The 16,754-nt window shown below is 36.5% G+C and overlaps 2 protein-coding genes across 2 annotated transcripts in view; both read right to left on the bottom strand.

Moving 5' to 3' along the window:
* Positions 1-1,991: 1,991 nt before the first annotated feature.
* LOC105277106 (poly(A) RNA polymerase, mitochondrial) lies at positions 1,992-10,000 on the bottom strand. Its single transcript, XM_026970767.1, has 7 exons — positions 9,918-10,000; positions 6,872-7,145; positions 5,714-5,817; positions 5,542-5,570; positions 5,218-5,509; positions 4,117-5,129; positions 1,992-2,827 (listed from the first exon to the last, which is right to left on the bottom strand). Exons 2-7 carry the CDS (start codon positions 7,117-7,119, stop codon positions 2,312-2,314), a joined length of 2,202 nt encoding a protein of 733 aa, XP_026826568.1. The 5' UTR covers positions 7,120-7,145; positions 9,918-10,000; the 3' UTR covers positions 1,992-2,311.
* A 1,869-nt stretch (positions 10,001-11,869) lies between these two features.
* Positions 11,870-16,754, bottom strand: part of LOC105276865 (dorsal-ventral patterning protein Sog) — a 32,777-nt gene continuing 27,892 nt past the window's right edge. Inside the window, exons 7-8 of the mRNA XM_011334835.3 lie at positions 16,352-16,684; positions 11,870-14,977 (exon numbers count right to left, since the gene is read on the bottom strand). Of these exons, the coding sequence (XP_011333137.1) occupies positions 14,780-14,977; positions 16,352-16,684 (531 nt within the window). The 3' untranslated portion in view covers positions 11,870-14,779. The remainder of the gene's footprint in view (positions 14,978-16,351; positions 16,685-16,754) is intronic.

Raw genomic sequence — 16,754 nt, 5'->3', positions numbered from 1 at the left:
TCATTTTTTATTACATTCAATTTTTCCTTTCCCGAACAAAATTGAGCAAAAATTACTTCTGCAATCTTCTTTTCTAATCAAAATGGAACAACCAAAATTATATGTATATACAGGGTGTCCCGTAAAGACCGGATGAACTCTTAAGGGTAGATTCCTGAGATGATTTTAAGGCGAAAATCCTAATACTATAGTTATCAAACAGTAACTATGTAATTAGCAATAATATGTATTTAGTTTACAATTATTTAACAAACTAAGCAGCTATTATTGCTAATATCCAAATGAAACTCATTCAAGTAAAGTACCCTGTTAAGTATTCTGTTTGATAACTATAGTTTTGCCTGTAGAATATGAAATTGACAGCGGATTTCTGAAGGAAATGTCATCTGGCAGCTTGCGCTTTATGTATCACATAAAAATACAAAAATATCCACTTCCAATATTTTAAAAAAACGGTAAAAGGTTACATTGCGCAATGCGCGTTTGCAGAAATATTAATAAAAGTAATCTTATCTTTGCATAAGTAATCTTTGTATCGATGTAAACAAGAAGGGCGACATTTACTTTTCGCCTTTAGCACTTTGCGTTGTGCCACGTCTGAGCGCGCCAACTTTAGGCGATCTGATTCGCTTACTATAAATGCTTATAATTCAAAAACTATTATAGCCTCGACATTTTAGTATTAGGATTTTCGCCTTAAAATCATCTCGGGAATCTACCCTTAAGAGTTCATCCGGTCTTTACGGGACACCCTGTATATACATATAATTTTGGTTGTTCCATTTTGATTAGAAAAGAAGATTGCAGAAGTAATTTTTGCTCAATTTTGTTCGGGAAAGGAAAAATTGAATGTAATAAAAAATGACTATTGTAATCTTATTTATTTGGGTTCCGAAAAGTTCCGAAAGTGGAGACCCCTCTTACCGTTATCGACATATTGTTCTCTAAATACTCACCAAGTTTCGTCCAAAAAGTCCAGGTACATCCTGTGGCCTCCCCTTGTCAGATCTTTTTGTTACCCAATCTCTAAGCAGGTCAGTCGCTATTTCTTTTAATACGCCACGTGGTTCCAAGGAATTGCTCGTTCCGCTAAAACACACGAATTTTCTCGCAGTCGCTCGTTGAAAGAAACTGGGAGCTTCGGTGTTCACGGCGTTCACGGCGTTCCAGTAATCATTGCGCCGCGTGAACTCTTAGCCACAAGTGACAAATTTGCAAGCCATTCTGTGCCACGTGCTGGAGCTCGCAGCACATCCGGATGACCCTCCGCAGTTACATCAAGCTTAAGGTTAGTTTTTTAGTGTAAGTTTTTGTTGGTTGTTTGTGGTGTCTGTACACCGTTAAAAATTGTGCGTCCATATGTTAAAATTTTCTTGTGTTGCCATGTTTTGATTACTACTTCAATGTAAAATTAACATACAACTGATATGTTATTATTTTTATAACAATTTTATATGTTACATTAATGTTAACTTCATAACTTAACATTTTGTGTATGTCTCTTAGAAATGGAATATTATTTGAAATGCTTTTAACACAATAATTTTAAACAATCAACATGTCACAAAGTCAGTTTAACATTCTAAAAGAAGTTAAAGTAAATCTTCAAATAATCATGAACTTTGACACATAAAATAATCAAATTTACTAAAATTAAATGTTTCTATCAAAAATAATTTAAGTTGAAATAATTACTATCATGTGTTAATATAACATAAAAAGTAAATGTTCACATTGTACGAACGAAAATGTTCTATCAACTTTTCTGATGAGTTATTGTAACTTCTCTTCCATGTAGTTTTCAATTACTTTGTATGTTATTTTTACATCACACTTAAAGTTACAATAACAAAAATAAATGTAAAGTATTGTGTTAATTACTTAACATTTCTAGTTTGTCAAGAAGTAACATATGACGAATGAGTTACTTTAATTTAAAATTTAGAGTGGACTTTCTGGGACATGCAAAAAATGTTAAAATTAACATTTTATTTTTTACTGTGTAGGTATGAAATTATGTATTGTATTTATTACATAGTTTATTACATAGTTATAGCTGACTAGATGACTAAATACATTGTCCACTTATTCTATATTTATTCTATATTTGGTATGGTTTAAAAAAGTATACAAAGCACAACGCACAGACAATCACTCATACAATACAAGGTAATATTATGCCCGGAAAATGATCCTGTTTGTGGATATCGCCAATTATATAGTGTATTTTAAATCTTAAGGAAGGTACTTCAAAATCCACTTAACGACGGAAAGATATTTGAATTTAAATATTTTATGGAAATTGTTTGTTTTATTTTGTGCTTCTTCGTTTTCTAAGATATAATTGGTTGTAAGGTTTTTCATATCGCATCATATGCGCCATTGTTTCTTTTATTATTTTTGATATCCAAGTATATCCAAAAATGTAAAATTTGTCAAGTTCGTTCGTTCGGTCGTAATACTCATTGAACCTTATGATAACAGCATCTGAGTGTTGTGCTTTGCTAACTGTACACAAACATATCAATGCTACATCGTCCTCTTCGTCCAATCCTTTTTCATTTAATTCTTTTAATATTTTATTAGATATCATGGCTTCTTGTTCTAAACGGCTTAATCGCGTATCTAAGAAAACTTGATTATGTTTTAACCTATTGCACCATACGCGTTTATTTCCTTTGCATAAAAATTGTACTTCTTCATGGTTTTCGATTAGTGTTTGAGGTAGTTCATCGAGTTTACCGAGAACGTTTGACTTAAGGCTAACGATAACGTTGAACTTAAAAATCATCTCCAACATGTCTTTTATCAAATTAAATATAATATATTGGGTTGTTCGGAAAGTAATTTCGTTTTTCACAAAGAGATGTCGTTAGTCGCGTTCCTCGATACTTAACCTTACTCTAAGCGGCAAATTCGTTTTATATTTTGACAACTGACATTTCAGACGTCATTTAGTATCTTATTGTGTTGCGATCTGTCAAGTAATTTTTGTTTGGCATCACATCAAACATGGAAAATCAAAGTGAGCATTTTCGTAATATTTTGTTTTTTTACTACCGAAAGGGTAAAAATGCAGTGCAAGCGAGAAAATAATTGTGTGCCGTGTACGGAGAAGATGTATTGAGTGAACGTCAGTGTCAGAATTGGTTTTCGAAATTTCGTACTGGAAATTTCGATTTGAAAGATGCACCACGTTCAGGTCGGTCAATTAAAGCTGATGACGGAAAATAAAGGCTCTGGTGGATGCAAACCGTCGCATAACAACACGCGAAATTGCTGAAAAGTTAAATTTATCGAATTCGACCGTTTACGATCATTTGAAACGCCTTGGATTCGTTTCAAAGTTCGATATTTGGGTTCCACACAATTTAAAGGAAATTGACTTGATTCGACGCATTACCATCTGCGATTCATTGTTGAAACGTGAAGAAAATGAACCATTTTTGAAGCGAATCATAACTGGAGATGAAAAATTGATTGTTTACAACAATGTTAAGCGAAAACGATCATGGTCCAGGCAAGATGAACCTGCTCAATCGACATCCAAGGCAGATATTTATCAAAAGAAGACCATGCTTTCTGTATGGTGGGATTGGAAGGGAATCGTATTTTTCGAGCTACTACCAAGCAACCAGACGATTGATTCGAAAGTGTATTGTCGTCAGCTGGATGAATTGGATGCTGCCATCAAGCAGAAGCGACCAGAATTGGCGAATAGGAAAGGTGTCGTATTCCATCACGACAATGCCAGACCACACACAAGTTTGGTCACTCGCCAGAAGCTTTTACAGCTTGGATGGGATGTGCTACCACACCCACCATACTCTCCTGATCTGGCACCATCCGATTACCATTTGTTCCGGTCTCTACAAAATTCTTTGAACAATGTAAACTTCGATTCAAATGAAGGCGTCAAAAATCACTTGGTTCAATTTTTTGTCAATAAGGAGAAGGACTTCTATGAGCGTGGAATCTTAAAGTTGCCAGAAATATGGCGAAAGGTAGTGGAACAAAATGGCCAATACATCACTGAATAAAATTTATTCTAAATATGATAAAACCGCCTTTCATTTTTCCTTGAAAAAACGAAATAACTTTCCGAACAACCCAATAATACGTATTATCTTTCTTGTATTGTTTGTTACAAATATCCGCGCGATTATCGAAATCTGCCGACAATTCGATGTTCAACAGAGGTTTGAGGTCTATTTTATGTTTTAGCACTAGCTTCCGTCGCGGGAGAGAACCTTCCAATATTGCTTTCAATACATTTTTACAAGGTTTGTGTTTGGTATTTTCGATGCGCTTAATAGTATAGCCACACACTGAACGAAAGTGCTCTAACGTGCTCTCTTTCGCGCTAATGATAGCATTCTGACTGAGCTCGATCGGATCTTGAACAGCTATTCCGTTGCGTGTCCTAATTTTATCACCGTTGTTTCGCAGAACGTGAACTTTATAATAATACATATAATTCGGCAAGTTGTCTACCTCATCAAAGTTACGTTTTATATATCTTTTCCCGTCCAGTAAAGATAATACTCCGCATGAGTTTTCATCTATTGGCGAAGCGAAATTTTTATAGACGAAATGAAAGAATCCGTAAAGCAGATCCACGATACTCTGATTGTTGGTTGGTAGGGCGAGATTTTTGTACTTCTCATCGAAATTGACTTGCCATCCGTTTATGATTGTCGGTGTGCAGTTCTTCCGCAGTTCCACTAAAGTTGGCAGAACACCAATTGTTTGCAAATAAAAGATGATCACGCACATTGGTCCGTAATTTGGTATTTTTCCGGTTTTCCCGTGACCGGTGACCTTGTATTCCCTGGCCCAATACTTGATCAATAGCATCAACGGTTTTACCCGGGCATCGTATGACGCGCAGAACTTCAAGAACCTTGTTTTGTAAATACCGTAGCTATTTTTGAACGTAATGTCGCACGAGACATTAGTGGGTGCGTAAATGAACTTAATGATCGGTGCTCTCGTTTTCGAAATCGTTTCAATTTTGGAGAAGATGTTCGGCCAGCGATACGTAAGAAGCTCCTCTTTCAGCTTGTTTAAAATCGCTTGCGCAAACTCTTCGAACGAGATATTCGAGTTATAACATTCCGACGGTAGACCTTAAATAAAATGAAACAACATGTAATCACAATCACCTACTTATAAAGTAAAAAACTAGATAAAATAAAAAAACAAGAGATTACTTACCAGTATCACCGATATACAGATACATGTCCAAGTCACTTTGCTTCAAACCTAATCCTGCCATTGTCGAACCGAATCTATGCAGTTTACATTGCGGGAAGATATATTTGAACATGTTCTCCACGTTATTGCATATGACGTCATATCTCGTCGGTAGTTCGGACTCGGTGAGCTGTATAGCCTTCAGGAGCGTCATCATCTCGTCGTTAAATTCTGATGTCTTCTCTATGGCATATCTTGTTCCAGCGTAACTTAGAGCATCACCTCTTTCCATAAATCTGCTCCGTTCATCATCTAGCTCAGGTACGTTTTCTGTAGGCGCTTGTTCAGGCTTGTTTTCGTTTGTTGGTGTGGTGCTGAAAAATGACATTACATTGTAAAAAGTAATAGTAAAGAAATAAAATAATAGCACGATGATATATGTATATAAAAGAGATAAGTAGTATAGAAAACACATGAGCGTGAGTGTGATTGTGAGAAATGTTAGATAAATATATACCCATGTTTTCATGTGATTCGTCTAGCTTCGTTCCAATTCTTTCCAAAGACAATGTTTCCTTCTGCAGCCATGTCGTTTTGCTAAATAAAATATCCACAGGTTCGCTGTAACAACACATGATAGTGTAAATACAATATTACGTACAGCTTTCCAACTCTGATTTTAATAATATACAGATACACATATAAAAATTATATATAATATACAGGGTGGGGCAATAACTATTACCACCTTAAATATCTTCTAATTTATAAGGTCCAGAGGAAAATTTATGTAATCAAAATTATACGGTACGAAGGGGGCTAACATATTTATGAATGTCAAAATCAAAACATTCCGACAAAACATACTAATAAAGCGTCATTTCGTACATCTTTTAAACGTAAATTTCATTTAATATAAAAATGTATTTTTTATCGTTTTCATTTACATTTAATCTTGTTCAATAATTTTGTGTCATGAGTTCCGTACTTGTTTTAAGCTCCTCTATAAAATTATAGAAAAAAAACATACCGAACCTATTAAAAAAAATGAAGGTGACCTTGATATCTTCGAAGCGCCTCCACCAGGACAAAAATTATTATCGCCATATATTAGCCCCCTTCGTACCGTATAATTTTGATTACATAAATTTTCCTCTGGACCTTATAAATTAGAAGATATTTAAGGTGGTAATAGTTATTGCCTCACCCTGTATAGTTATAAATTCTTACGAATTGAAGAGATTTATGTATCGATTATTCTATACGCGATTTTTATTATCGGCAGCATCGGCAGCATCGATAGATCGATAGATGAATTATAGTTTATGCAAGTAGAGCTTAAGAGCACTCGAGTCAATAAACTATTTTCTTTGTTTCCATGCTGTGATGATATTTTCCATTTCGTGTCGAAATTGCTCTCTGTGCAATTAAATGTGTTTATTAATTAATAAGGAAAGGAAATAAGGAAGATTAATAAGGAATAAAGGTTCTGTTAATAGACGTTGGTACTCTGAATAAAGGTCGATTCTAACAGATCAAAATTCTATGGGACATTAGATGTTACGCAAAGGTATTTTACCAAAAGGGCGATCTTAACGGATCAATACTCTGCTGTGTATCAACAATTTGCGCAATACAGATACAGAACTTTTATAACAAAGTTAATTTAACTTACGTTTTATAGTATTCAATGGTTAATGAGTTTCGACTCAAGTGTGTCTTGCGAATAGCTCCGAACTCACCCATAAATGAAACTAGTAGCTCCTTACTTATAGCGGTGGGTAAAGGAGCTATTCGAACCGATTTTCCTGCAGCATATTGGTCACACAGTTTCCCTCTCTTCCTTTGTACCTTCTGCCAATTACATTCCTCGTGTGCGTCTTCATTAGCACGCTTATTGCACGTTCCAGAAGTAATTCTCATTTCTATGATCTGGTGGCACTTTACGTCTGAAATAATTGCATTATAATTTAAATATATTACTATATAATAAAAGTATTGTGCGTCTACACGAAAGCAAGTTTTCCCGGCGGGTTGACCCGCCGAGTTAGCTCGCGAGACAATTGCCGCGAGTTGCGGGTTATCTCGCCGGGATGTCCCGCGAATAGGTAGTCGGTCGTCATCAAAGGATCTCGGCGGGACGACGCGCGATAGCAAAATTTGAGAAACCTCCGTTGCGTCTATATTCTAAATTTAAATCATTTTGATCTAATTTCAAATCTTTGATTAAATCACTGCTACTATATCGCATTTTAGCTTTTAGACTCGGACGAACCCAAAATCTTCGCGGTCGAGCTGTACTTTTCTTTTTTTTTTAATTATGAAAGCCGCATAGGCTGTGAGGACTTCTTCCTCGGACCACATTTTCTTTTAAACTAAGCTCACACTCGAAAAATATTGCTTCGGTGTAGACACTCAATGTTTAGAGGGGAAAGATTGTAGCGGGTTTTCTGTAACACGCGGGATAACCCGGCGGGAAAACCCGCGGTAACTTGCTTTGGCGTAGACTCTGCTTTAGATTTCTCGGTTTAACAAATCTCTCACAGAAATGATTGGAGAACTAATAATTCTTGTATAATAATTGTATAATATAATACAAGTAGAAAAATGGTAGAAAAGATTAAAGTTCTTTGATTAAAGTTCTGTGATTAACCATATGTAATACTGTTACATTAAGAAAATATTTCGTTTCAATAAGTTCTCTTAAAGTTCCAACAAAAAATAACATATATAATTAACGATAATTCGTGTATGAAAATTTAATGTCTTCTCCGTACGTTTCACTATTATCGAGATATCTCACAAGGACTCGTGAGGAGATATGCGTCTAGTACTCGAAATTACGAATACAGAGTAGAAAAAAGTTTATGGAGAAATAAGATAAATAATAAGAGAAATACAGTGACCGGCATAATAAAGTGACCATCTCGTATGTCTATAGAAATTTCCTGAAAATTAATATTTTTAATAGAAAAGTATGGTACTATTGAGCTTTTTTGAAAGTTTACTATCACACTAATGATTTGTAAAAAGAATCAAGAGAGAAAGTTTGCTGTAACAAAGATTTATAACATTATTTTACTAAAACAAGCATTTTCATGCATGACAAATAAAAGTGACCGCTTTAGAATTTGTAGTGTCTTCGTTAAGTTCCGTTGCGTATCACGTCTCAAATGTAAACCAAGGATGTTTTTGTAGCGACATGTGACTAGCAGTTCCTTGTTTACTTGTTTTTAAAGACAACGCAGTCTATAGAAAGACAGTGAATATGACTGGTCGACAAATTTCTTATTCAGTCCGAAACTTGATTATTAATGATTGTAAACGCGATGTTTCGCAGCGAAAGATCGCTGAAAAATATGAAGTCAGTAAAAGCGCTGTCCAGAAACTTCATCAAAAAGTTTTAACCACTGGAACAGTAGCCGATCAACCTGGAAGAGGAAGAACGCGAAGTACAACTTGGCGTGATGATGCAAATATCATACGAATGGTGAAGAAAGATCCGAAAACAACTGTCAGGAATCTTCGTGAATCACTTAACCTAACTATTTCTGACCGAACAGTGCGCAGAAGATTGCGGGAAGCAGATTTACACAGCCGTTTTGCACGTAAGCGTCCGTTAATTAATAAAAAGAATAAAAAGAAGCGACTCGAATTTGCAATAAAATATGCAAATCAACCCATGGACTTCTGGAAACGAGTTCTGTGAACAGACGAAAGTAAGTTCGAGCTTCTTGGATGCAAACGACGACTTCGTGTGTGGCGGAAAAGAGGTGAGGAGCTTGAAGATCGTCACCTCCAGAAAACAGTGAAACACGGCGGAGGTAACATCATGGTCTGGGGCTGTTTTTCTTGGGAAGGAGTGGGTCAGCTAGTAAAAATCAATGGCATCATCACTGCTGATGTTTACATTGATATTTTACGTGAAAATTTAGAAGTGTCGTTGATCCAATTAGGCTTGGAAGACAATTTTATTTTACAACAAGACAACGATCCCAAGCATACCGCCAAAAAAACGAAGACGTTTTTAAAATCCAACCGAATAAAAGTACTTGATTGGCCTCCGCAATCCCCAGACTTGAATCCGATAGAAAATTTATGGTCGATTTTGGATGAAAAAGTGGACAAAACCGAAGTTACAAATCAAAATAATTACTTTGATGCGCTGCAACGAACGTGGCAAAATCTTGATCCCAATTATCTGCATAATCTGGCCGAAAGTGTGCCCAGACGGTTGACGGCAGTTATTAAAGCCAAAGGAGGCCATACCAAATACTAATTTTGTTTTTTTTAAATATATATTAAGATCTATAAAATGGTCACTTTTTTTTGTCATACATGAAAATGCTTGTTTTGGTAGAATAAAGTTTTAAGTTTTTGTTACAGCCAAATTCTGTCTCGATTCTTTTCACAAATCTTTAGTGTGATAATAACCTTTTAAAAAAGCTCAATAGTTCCATAATTTTCCATTAAAAACATTAGTTTTCAGGAAATTTCTATAGACATATTAGGATGGTCACTTTATTATGCCGGTCACTGTATGTGCAAAATGTGCGACTGTGATATGAGACTTGTTCAGTCACGTGTAATCCTCGAAATTACGAATACAAAGTAGAGAAAAGTTTATGGAAAAAGAAAATAAATAATAAGAGATGAGGAATATACGTACCAAATCCTTGCAACTAAGAATTTTTTCAGTTTTAGAAATCACATTAACATACCTGCAATGCGACTGTTAAATGTCTTCTTCTGCTTCTTCTTTAAGGATAACTCTCGAGGCTGTACGTGTACGTGTTTGATTCGGTCAATGAAAAATGGATGTGCAGTTGATGTTGCTTCTACTGCTGTTCAACTAAAACTGAAGACGTTCACAACGGAGCTAGTGAGTCAGATAATCAGTGCGGTCAAGTTGGCCACGGGGCCCCCAGCAGCACCGAAGTAGTAGGGATGACACGCAAAAGCGAGACATACGTACGTGTGCGCTCAGCTGCCTTCGAGCCTCTATGTACACTAAGGTGCATTGATTCGCGTGGTAGCGAATATTTATATTAATATTTATTAATATTACTATATATAATAATATATATACAGGGTGTTTCCTAAGTAAGTAGACAAACTTAAGGAGGATATTCCTTGGCTTATTTTAAGAAGAAAAGGTCATATAAACATATGTCCTAAACTGCTTTGTTTTCCAAAAAAAGTACATCACTGTTTTCGTTCACTTTTCGAATAGCGTGCTTTTGCAGTACGAGTCAACAAATTTCAACAGATCTCAGAAATCGCATAATAGATGGATGTGAAAGAATACGTAACACTCCAGGTATTTTTGAGCGTGTACGTTAATCAATGGAAAGGAGAGTCGAGGCGTGTATCATGGCTGCAGGTGGACATTTTCAGCAGTTACTGTGATGTTATTATTTTTCTTTTTAGTTACTATTTTCTTTTTCGTTATAATTTTTCTTTTTGGTTACTATTGTTTTTCATTTGTTTCATTTGCAATAAAATAACACAAACTGTTCTATAATAAACGAAAAGTGAACGAAAACAGTGATGTACTTTTTTTTGGAAAACAAAGCAGTTTAGGACATATGTTTATATGACCTTTTCTTCTTAAAATAAGCCAAGGAATATCCTCCTTAAGTTTGTCTACTTACTTAGGAAACACCCTGTATATTATTATATATATTATTATATATATTATTTTATATATATATATATATACACATATATATTACATGTATATAATATTATAATATACACATATATATAATATATATATTAATATTAATAAATATATATATTCGCTACCACGCGAATTAATGCACCTTAGTGTACACGTACGTTCTCGCTTGTGTGTGTCATCCCCACTACTTCGGTGCTGCTGGGGGCCCCGTGGCCAACTTGGACTGGTCATATTCGATGCATTTGCCATTAGGAAGTACTAGATCACTGGATAGAGCTAGTAAAGGTCGCGATCAATCACAGTCGAGAACGTAGCAGCCAGTTTAAAACTTAAAACTTGTGATTGGTCGCATCTCTTAAGTTTTAAGTCTTACTGCTTAAGTTTTTTCGTGTGTCACGGCCTTAACGAAGCTAGAATTTACCGACATTTCTCTCGCGCGCCACCTGCTTCCTAACTTTGGTCTTTACTTTCCAAATCCAAATTCCATTTTGAATCATAATAAAAACCGATAATTCGTGTATCTCAAGAACGTTGTTCTCGATTGAAAATTGAATATCTTCTCCGCACGTTTCACTATTATTTATAATATTAACTATTATTACTAATATTAGTATTATTTTTAATTCGGTACGCAAATTCATTCGCTACTGTTTTTAAAAAATTGATAAGTCTATTTGCTTTCCTTTTTTGGAGAGATATTCGTTTGCTACCAAATAAATGGAGAAACGTATTAGAAAGTGGTAGCGCATTTTACAAAGTTTGTGTAATATATGTATATTATTGTTCATTATGCACTTAGTCTTCAAGAGCTCCACAAATACTGGCATATTCAACTTGAATGTGAAATCGCAGATGCAAACTTCTCATTAATAACTAAACGGTATTATTTAATTATATGGATACAGTTCATTGATAATATACATGTATATGGATTGTAGGAATTAAAAGGAAAACTTCCATTTGTTCGATAACAATAATAAGACTAATAAATATGATAATGATAATAATAATAGGCATTTAATTAAATTGTTTTGGCACAGTACAGAATAGCATCAATCTTCTCCCATTCTCTACAAAAACTTTCCAAGTGCGCATTGTACATTTCTCTCAACAACTTGCCTTGTTATAGAAATACTACAGATTTGTATAATATTGATGTGATGTAAAAAGAATCAAAATTAATTTTGATTATATCGCTCGCCGTACTATGTGAATACATGATAAAAGTGAATTGTTACATCTTAATGAGCGTATCGAGTGGTTTGATGTTTTTAAGAACACACAGATATACTCTGTTCTTTTATATGATGTTACGTTACATATGATAAATAAGACATTTTACAATAATTATTATAAACTGAACTACATAATTTTGATGTTTTAATAAGAGGCATTTTGGTATAATGCTACTACGGCGATCATTTCCAAACACACATCCACTATCTGCTTTTTCTTTTTCTCTTTCGTAAACGTCATGCTAAGCAACGGTAATCGTTCCATGCGATGTAACATTACGTACACATTGTTTTTCAGTTTTTTGTTAACTAGTTTCTTTAGTTGCAGTAAATTTAAAAGATAAAAATCAAACTTTAATGTTCCTTCTGTTTCCTGCAGTGTAGACGTAATCATCACAGAAATCGCGTTTATAACCATTTGTTAATTAAATTCAAACAAAGTGTGCATAAAGCACACGTATGTTCAAATAAGAGCATGCTCCTTGTTAAATAACTAATATTACTTCGTTCGAATAAGATCGAAAATGTTTACATAGAGATGACTTTAAATAATCATGACAATAAGAAATTGACAATAATATGTGACGATAATAAACAATAATAATAATTGCAGAGCGTCACATTAAAAATATCATAACATATATAAATAATATTAATAATAATTACGTTACAATGTTGATTTGTTGCTAGAATAAAATCGATTCTAGCCGCTTAATTGTTTTATGTACAAAATTTGCACGTTTGCGTATGCAATGTAGTAACATTAACGTTAGCGACTGCGATGTATTCATATCATAAGGCACTTATGGTAAACTGTGAATATCAACGCCTTTACGCGAAACACAGTATTGAATAATATAACATTGGAATATCAAACGGAGCTGCCATGATAATGACAATTGAGCTTAAATTGAACGCGATGATATTGCCTAACTTGTTTCCTAAGGTTTCGATTTATCACGTTTTACGTTTAGCGTTTAGGTAAATTCATAATGATTATATATATAATATTTCTTTGTTCAAAAGTGCCCGAAAATGCTCGGCTACTTTTTTTTATAAAATAATGATACATATAACAATTAAATAGTGAGGCATATAATTAAATAAATATATGGCAAAACTTCTGTACCGGCCTCTCTTTAAAATGGTTACTCAAAAGTTTGAGAAAGTTTATAGATGATTCTTCCACCCAGCTTTGAAAGGATTAATTCCAAAGAATCTGTACTGTAAGAGAAAAATGCGTGATTTGTGGAGAATAATACATCCGTATCGATTAACGCAATTACGTATATCCTGCAGCTAGAATGATTCACGTTAGTTAACCAGCAGTTGTTACAGAAGCATAAAACTTGATTTACTTACTTCGGATCCAGCAGCTAGATCCAATTAATTGAAAAGAATATTTCTAACGTAATAAATACAACTTAAATATATTACGAATGCGTTCCTACTGTGATGAGCGTTACCCTATTAACAAATATAATCGCTTCTTGATAACAGAGTAACAATACTGTCGTTTCTCATCACACGCAAACGACTCATACGCAAATGTACGTATGCCACGTGTAATATAAATATATATCCTTACCAGAGCGCGATAACGTAGATTTATTATAATAATCACGAGTAAAGAATAATAAAAGTGGCGTAGCAATAGCGATTACGATAATACCAATTACAAGAACACTACTCCTAATAATAAGTAATGTAGCAGTAGTAATACCATTAATGTATGATATATAAAAATGACAATAATAATAATAATAATAATAAATCGAGGTTACTAGTAAATATTAGCAATCGCATAATAACTGATGCCGCCATCGGAGGTTCTTCAGTCTTCTTTGGTTGCTGGGTAACTCGAAGAGAGGTCTAATGGGTACAGCGGGGCATCGTAATCCGCCGCCGCGACGAAAAACTCGGTTCCGCCCCGAGTTTTCACCCCTCGCATTCGCGTTGGCCATATTAACCACGACGTATTTGCCGCGATGTCACCTCCGCGAAGAGAAGGGCGCTCGGCTTCCCTTCCGTTTCATCCGCTGATGAGGATCAATTGATTAATAAGCGTCTGGCTGCGGGCGCTGGGGGCCCTCGAGCGAACGACCGAGCGGATAAAAATAGCGTCCGACGACGTACCATCCACGTCCTTCCTCTTATTACACTAGCGCTTTTCTTAACTTCCTGCATGCGTGCATGCTTGCCGCCACGACGACGCGTTTTGAGTCGACGAGCGCGAATCCGTCGTCGTCATCGCGATTGTTGCTGCCCTCGTCGTTCCGAAATTCCGCGCGCAGCCCAGGTTGACAAATCAGCTGATCGAATTCATCTCCGCGGGTCAAGCGTTCCCGTCGATCTTCCTTCTCGTGTCCACGTTAATCGCGTTCCCCTCAATTGGCTCATCTTGGAAACGTACTGCGACGAGTCCAGCTTCCCCGCGATTTTAACGCACGCATGTGTACAGCCGTTCGTTTGATTTTGTTTCCTTTCCAGGTTTCCCGGTTGTTCGACGACAGCGATCGCGCAGCGGGTAACGCAGCGCGCGCGGTCGTCAACGAACGGCCGACGATGATGATTCCGTCGTCGTCTGATGACGACCACGTTTCGGTGCACGGTCCGCAGTGAGCTTCTTCGTGAACCGGAGCGGATCTTTCCACGGCGGGCAGACTCAGCTAAGTTCGCGAGGCGTCGCGGAGTGCCGCGATGCCGAATGATGGTTGTTGCGGTGATGACGCCTCGCGCGGCGACATTGCGTCGTGCAGCAATCATCGGCATCCGCCACGTACTCGCTACGCTTCAACTGATGTGCGATCGAGTTACAGAGTGACCGTGAACAGCGTTTCCTGTCACACCTGACCTCGCCGTTCTGAAATACGGAAGGAGCGGCCCATTACAGTTACCATTTGTCATTTATCGTCGTGCGTTCGCTCGTCGAACAATGCCTTTCCGCAAATTCCTTAAATACGCGAGGAGGAATGCACAAGACGAAAGCGCGCGCGGAAACCTTTATCTCGCAAGCAAATATAATAAAGATTTGTTTCGCGCGTCTGATTTGATTCTTCCATCGCGTGATGCAGGTATGTTAAATGGACAAATTCCTTTTTTTAACAAAAATCCGAGTTGATTTTTAGCAGAATATTTAAATTCAGATATCTAAAATGATTACTGTGTAGAAATATGGCTAAACCTAAAAATATTAAATTGACTTGTACAATATATGTATTTGTATTTACATCCTGTACGTTATTAAATATTAATTTAATTAAAAATTATCATAAGGTGATTATTAAGCAAAATTGGAATGCAAACGCTTCCAAAATCAATTCTAATTCTTTATAAAAAAATGATGAGTAAAATTATTTTATTATTTTTGATTGCAATATATTATTTACTCTTAGTTTTATGTTCTTTCTTTCTTTCTTTCTCAAAAAGTCTATATAAGCTAAAAAGTCTTTCAGTACCTATATCTAGCGAGGCAGTTTATTTATCAGAGCGAGAAAGACCGAATGTGAATAATAAAAAGAAAATGTGAGAAGAACCGGTGCAACGAGGTCTGTTGAAATACAAAATTTGTTTCTCACGATCGAGACGATTATTTTTCGCTCGGTCTCGTGACGTCGCGACGCGACGCGACGCAACGCAAGTCGACCGAGGCCGCGGCGTTCCATTTTCATCGTAATGGATGGACCCTATAATGGTCGGGCCAGGCAAACGAGTTCAGTTAAAGGTTTTTTCCTAAAAGGTTTCTCGTCGTGCCCGTGTCTGGATCTCGCAACACGAAGCGACTGCAACGACCGTCTAACGTACGAAGGAGCAACGAACAAAAGTAAAGCGGGTTCTAGGATTTCTCTGCTTAGCAACAAGACGTAACTGCGGTGCGTTTCGCTGCGTGCCGGTTCGATCGGGACGATTAGACAAGACCTGACGAAGCTACCGTATAAATAACACACGCCTCATTCATAAGCAGTTTTGTTTTAAAATGATTTGCGATTAAATATTCTTTACGCGCGCGCGCTGGTAGTTTTCTCTTACGCGTCAGTCAATTCTGAGCAAGCTTGAGATTATGTAAATAAATATTTAAAAAGTTACATAAAAAATAAGAGATAAAAATGTTATAAAATAAAACAAACTATGCTATGCATAACGGACTTGTGGAACTGCGATGATAACTCGCAGGCACGATATATCCGACAGTACGATCGCTATTAAGTCTCGAAAATACCGCAATGGCTTTTCTCACCTTGCAACGGCATTTGACACACTTGACTTCGCCGTGCGAGTGCACTCGAGGATGCCACTCCATGCCATTTTCATAGGGTCCACCAAGGGGATATTTGCATCCTCCAGAAGACAATATCTCCTCCGTGGTACGCTGCGTCGAAGGTAACGCTTGATCTCTCGGTAGTAGGCGTAGTATAGTATCGTTTATGGTGGTGGCAGTCGCGTTACTACGAGGCGTTGTTGCCGGACACTGCCTGCAACAGGCTTTCTTGTCCGGCCTGAAGGCAATCTTCTCATCGCACTCGAGCGGCGGGCACTGCACCCGCGGACATTTCACCTCCAGCGTGACAGCCTGCGAGACAAATAGATTTCTGATGTAAATCGTGGACGCGAGAGGCTGTCTCGATCTACGCGTCGGGTTT

The sequence above is a fragment of the Ooceraea biroi genome, chromosome 6 (genome assembly GCF_003672135.1).
Source record: "Ooceraea biroi isolate clonal line C1 chromosome 6, Obir_v5.4, whole genome shotgun sequence".
NCBI lineage: Eukaryota > Metazoa > Arthropoda > Insecta > Hymenoptera > Formicidae > Ooceraea > Ooceraea biroi.
Note: the sequence above shows the minus strand (reverse complement) of the source record. Positions and strands in the feature narration are given on the sequence as shown.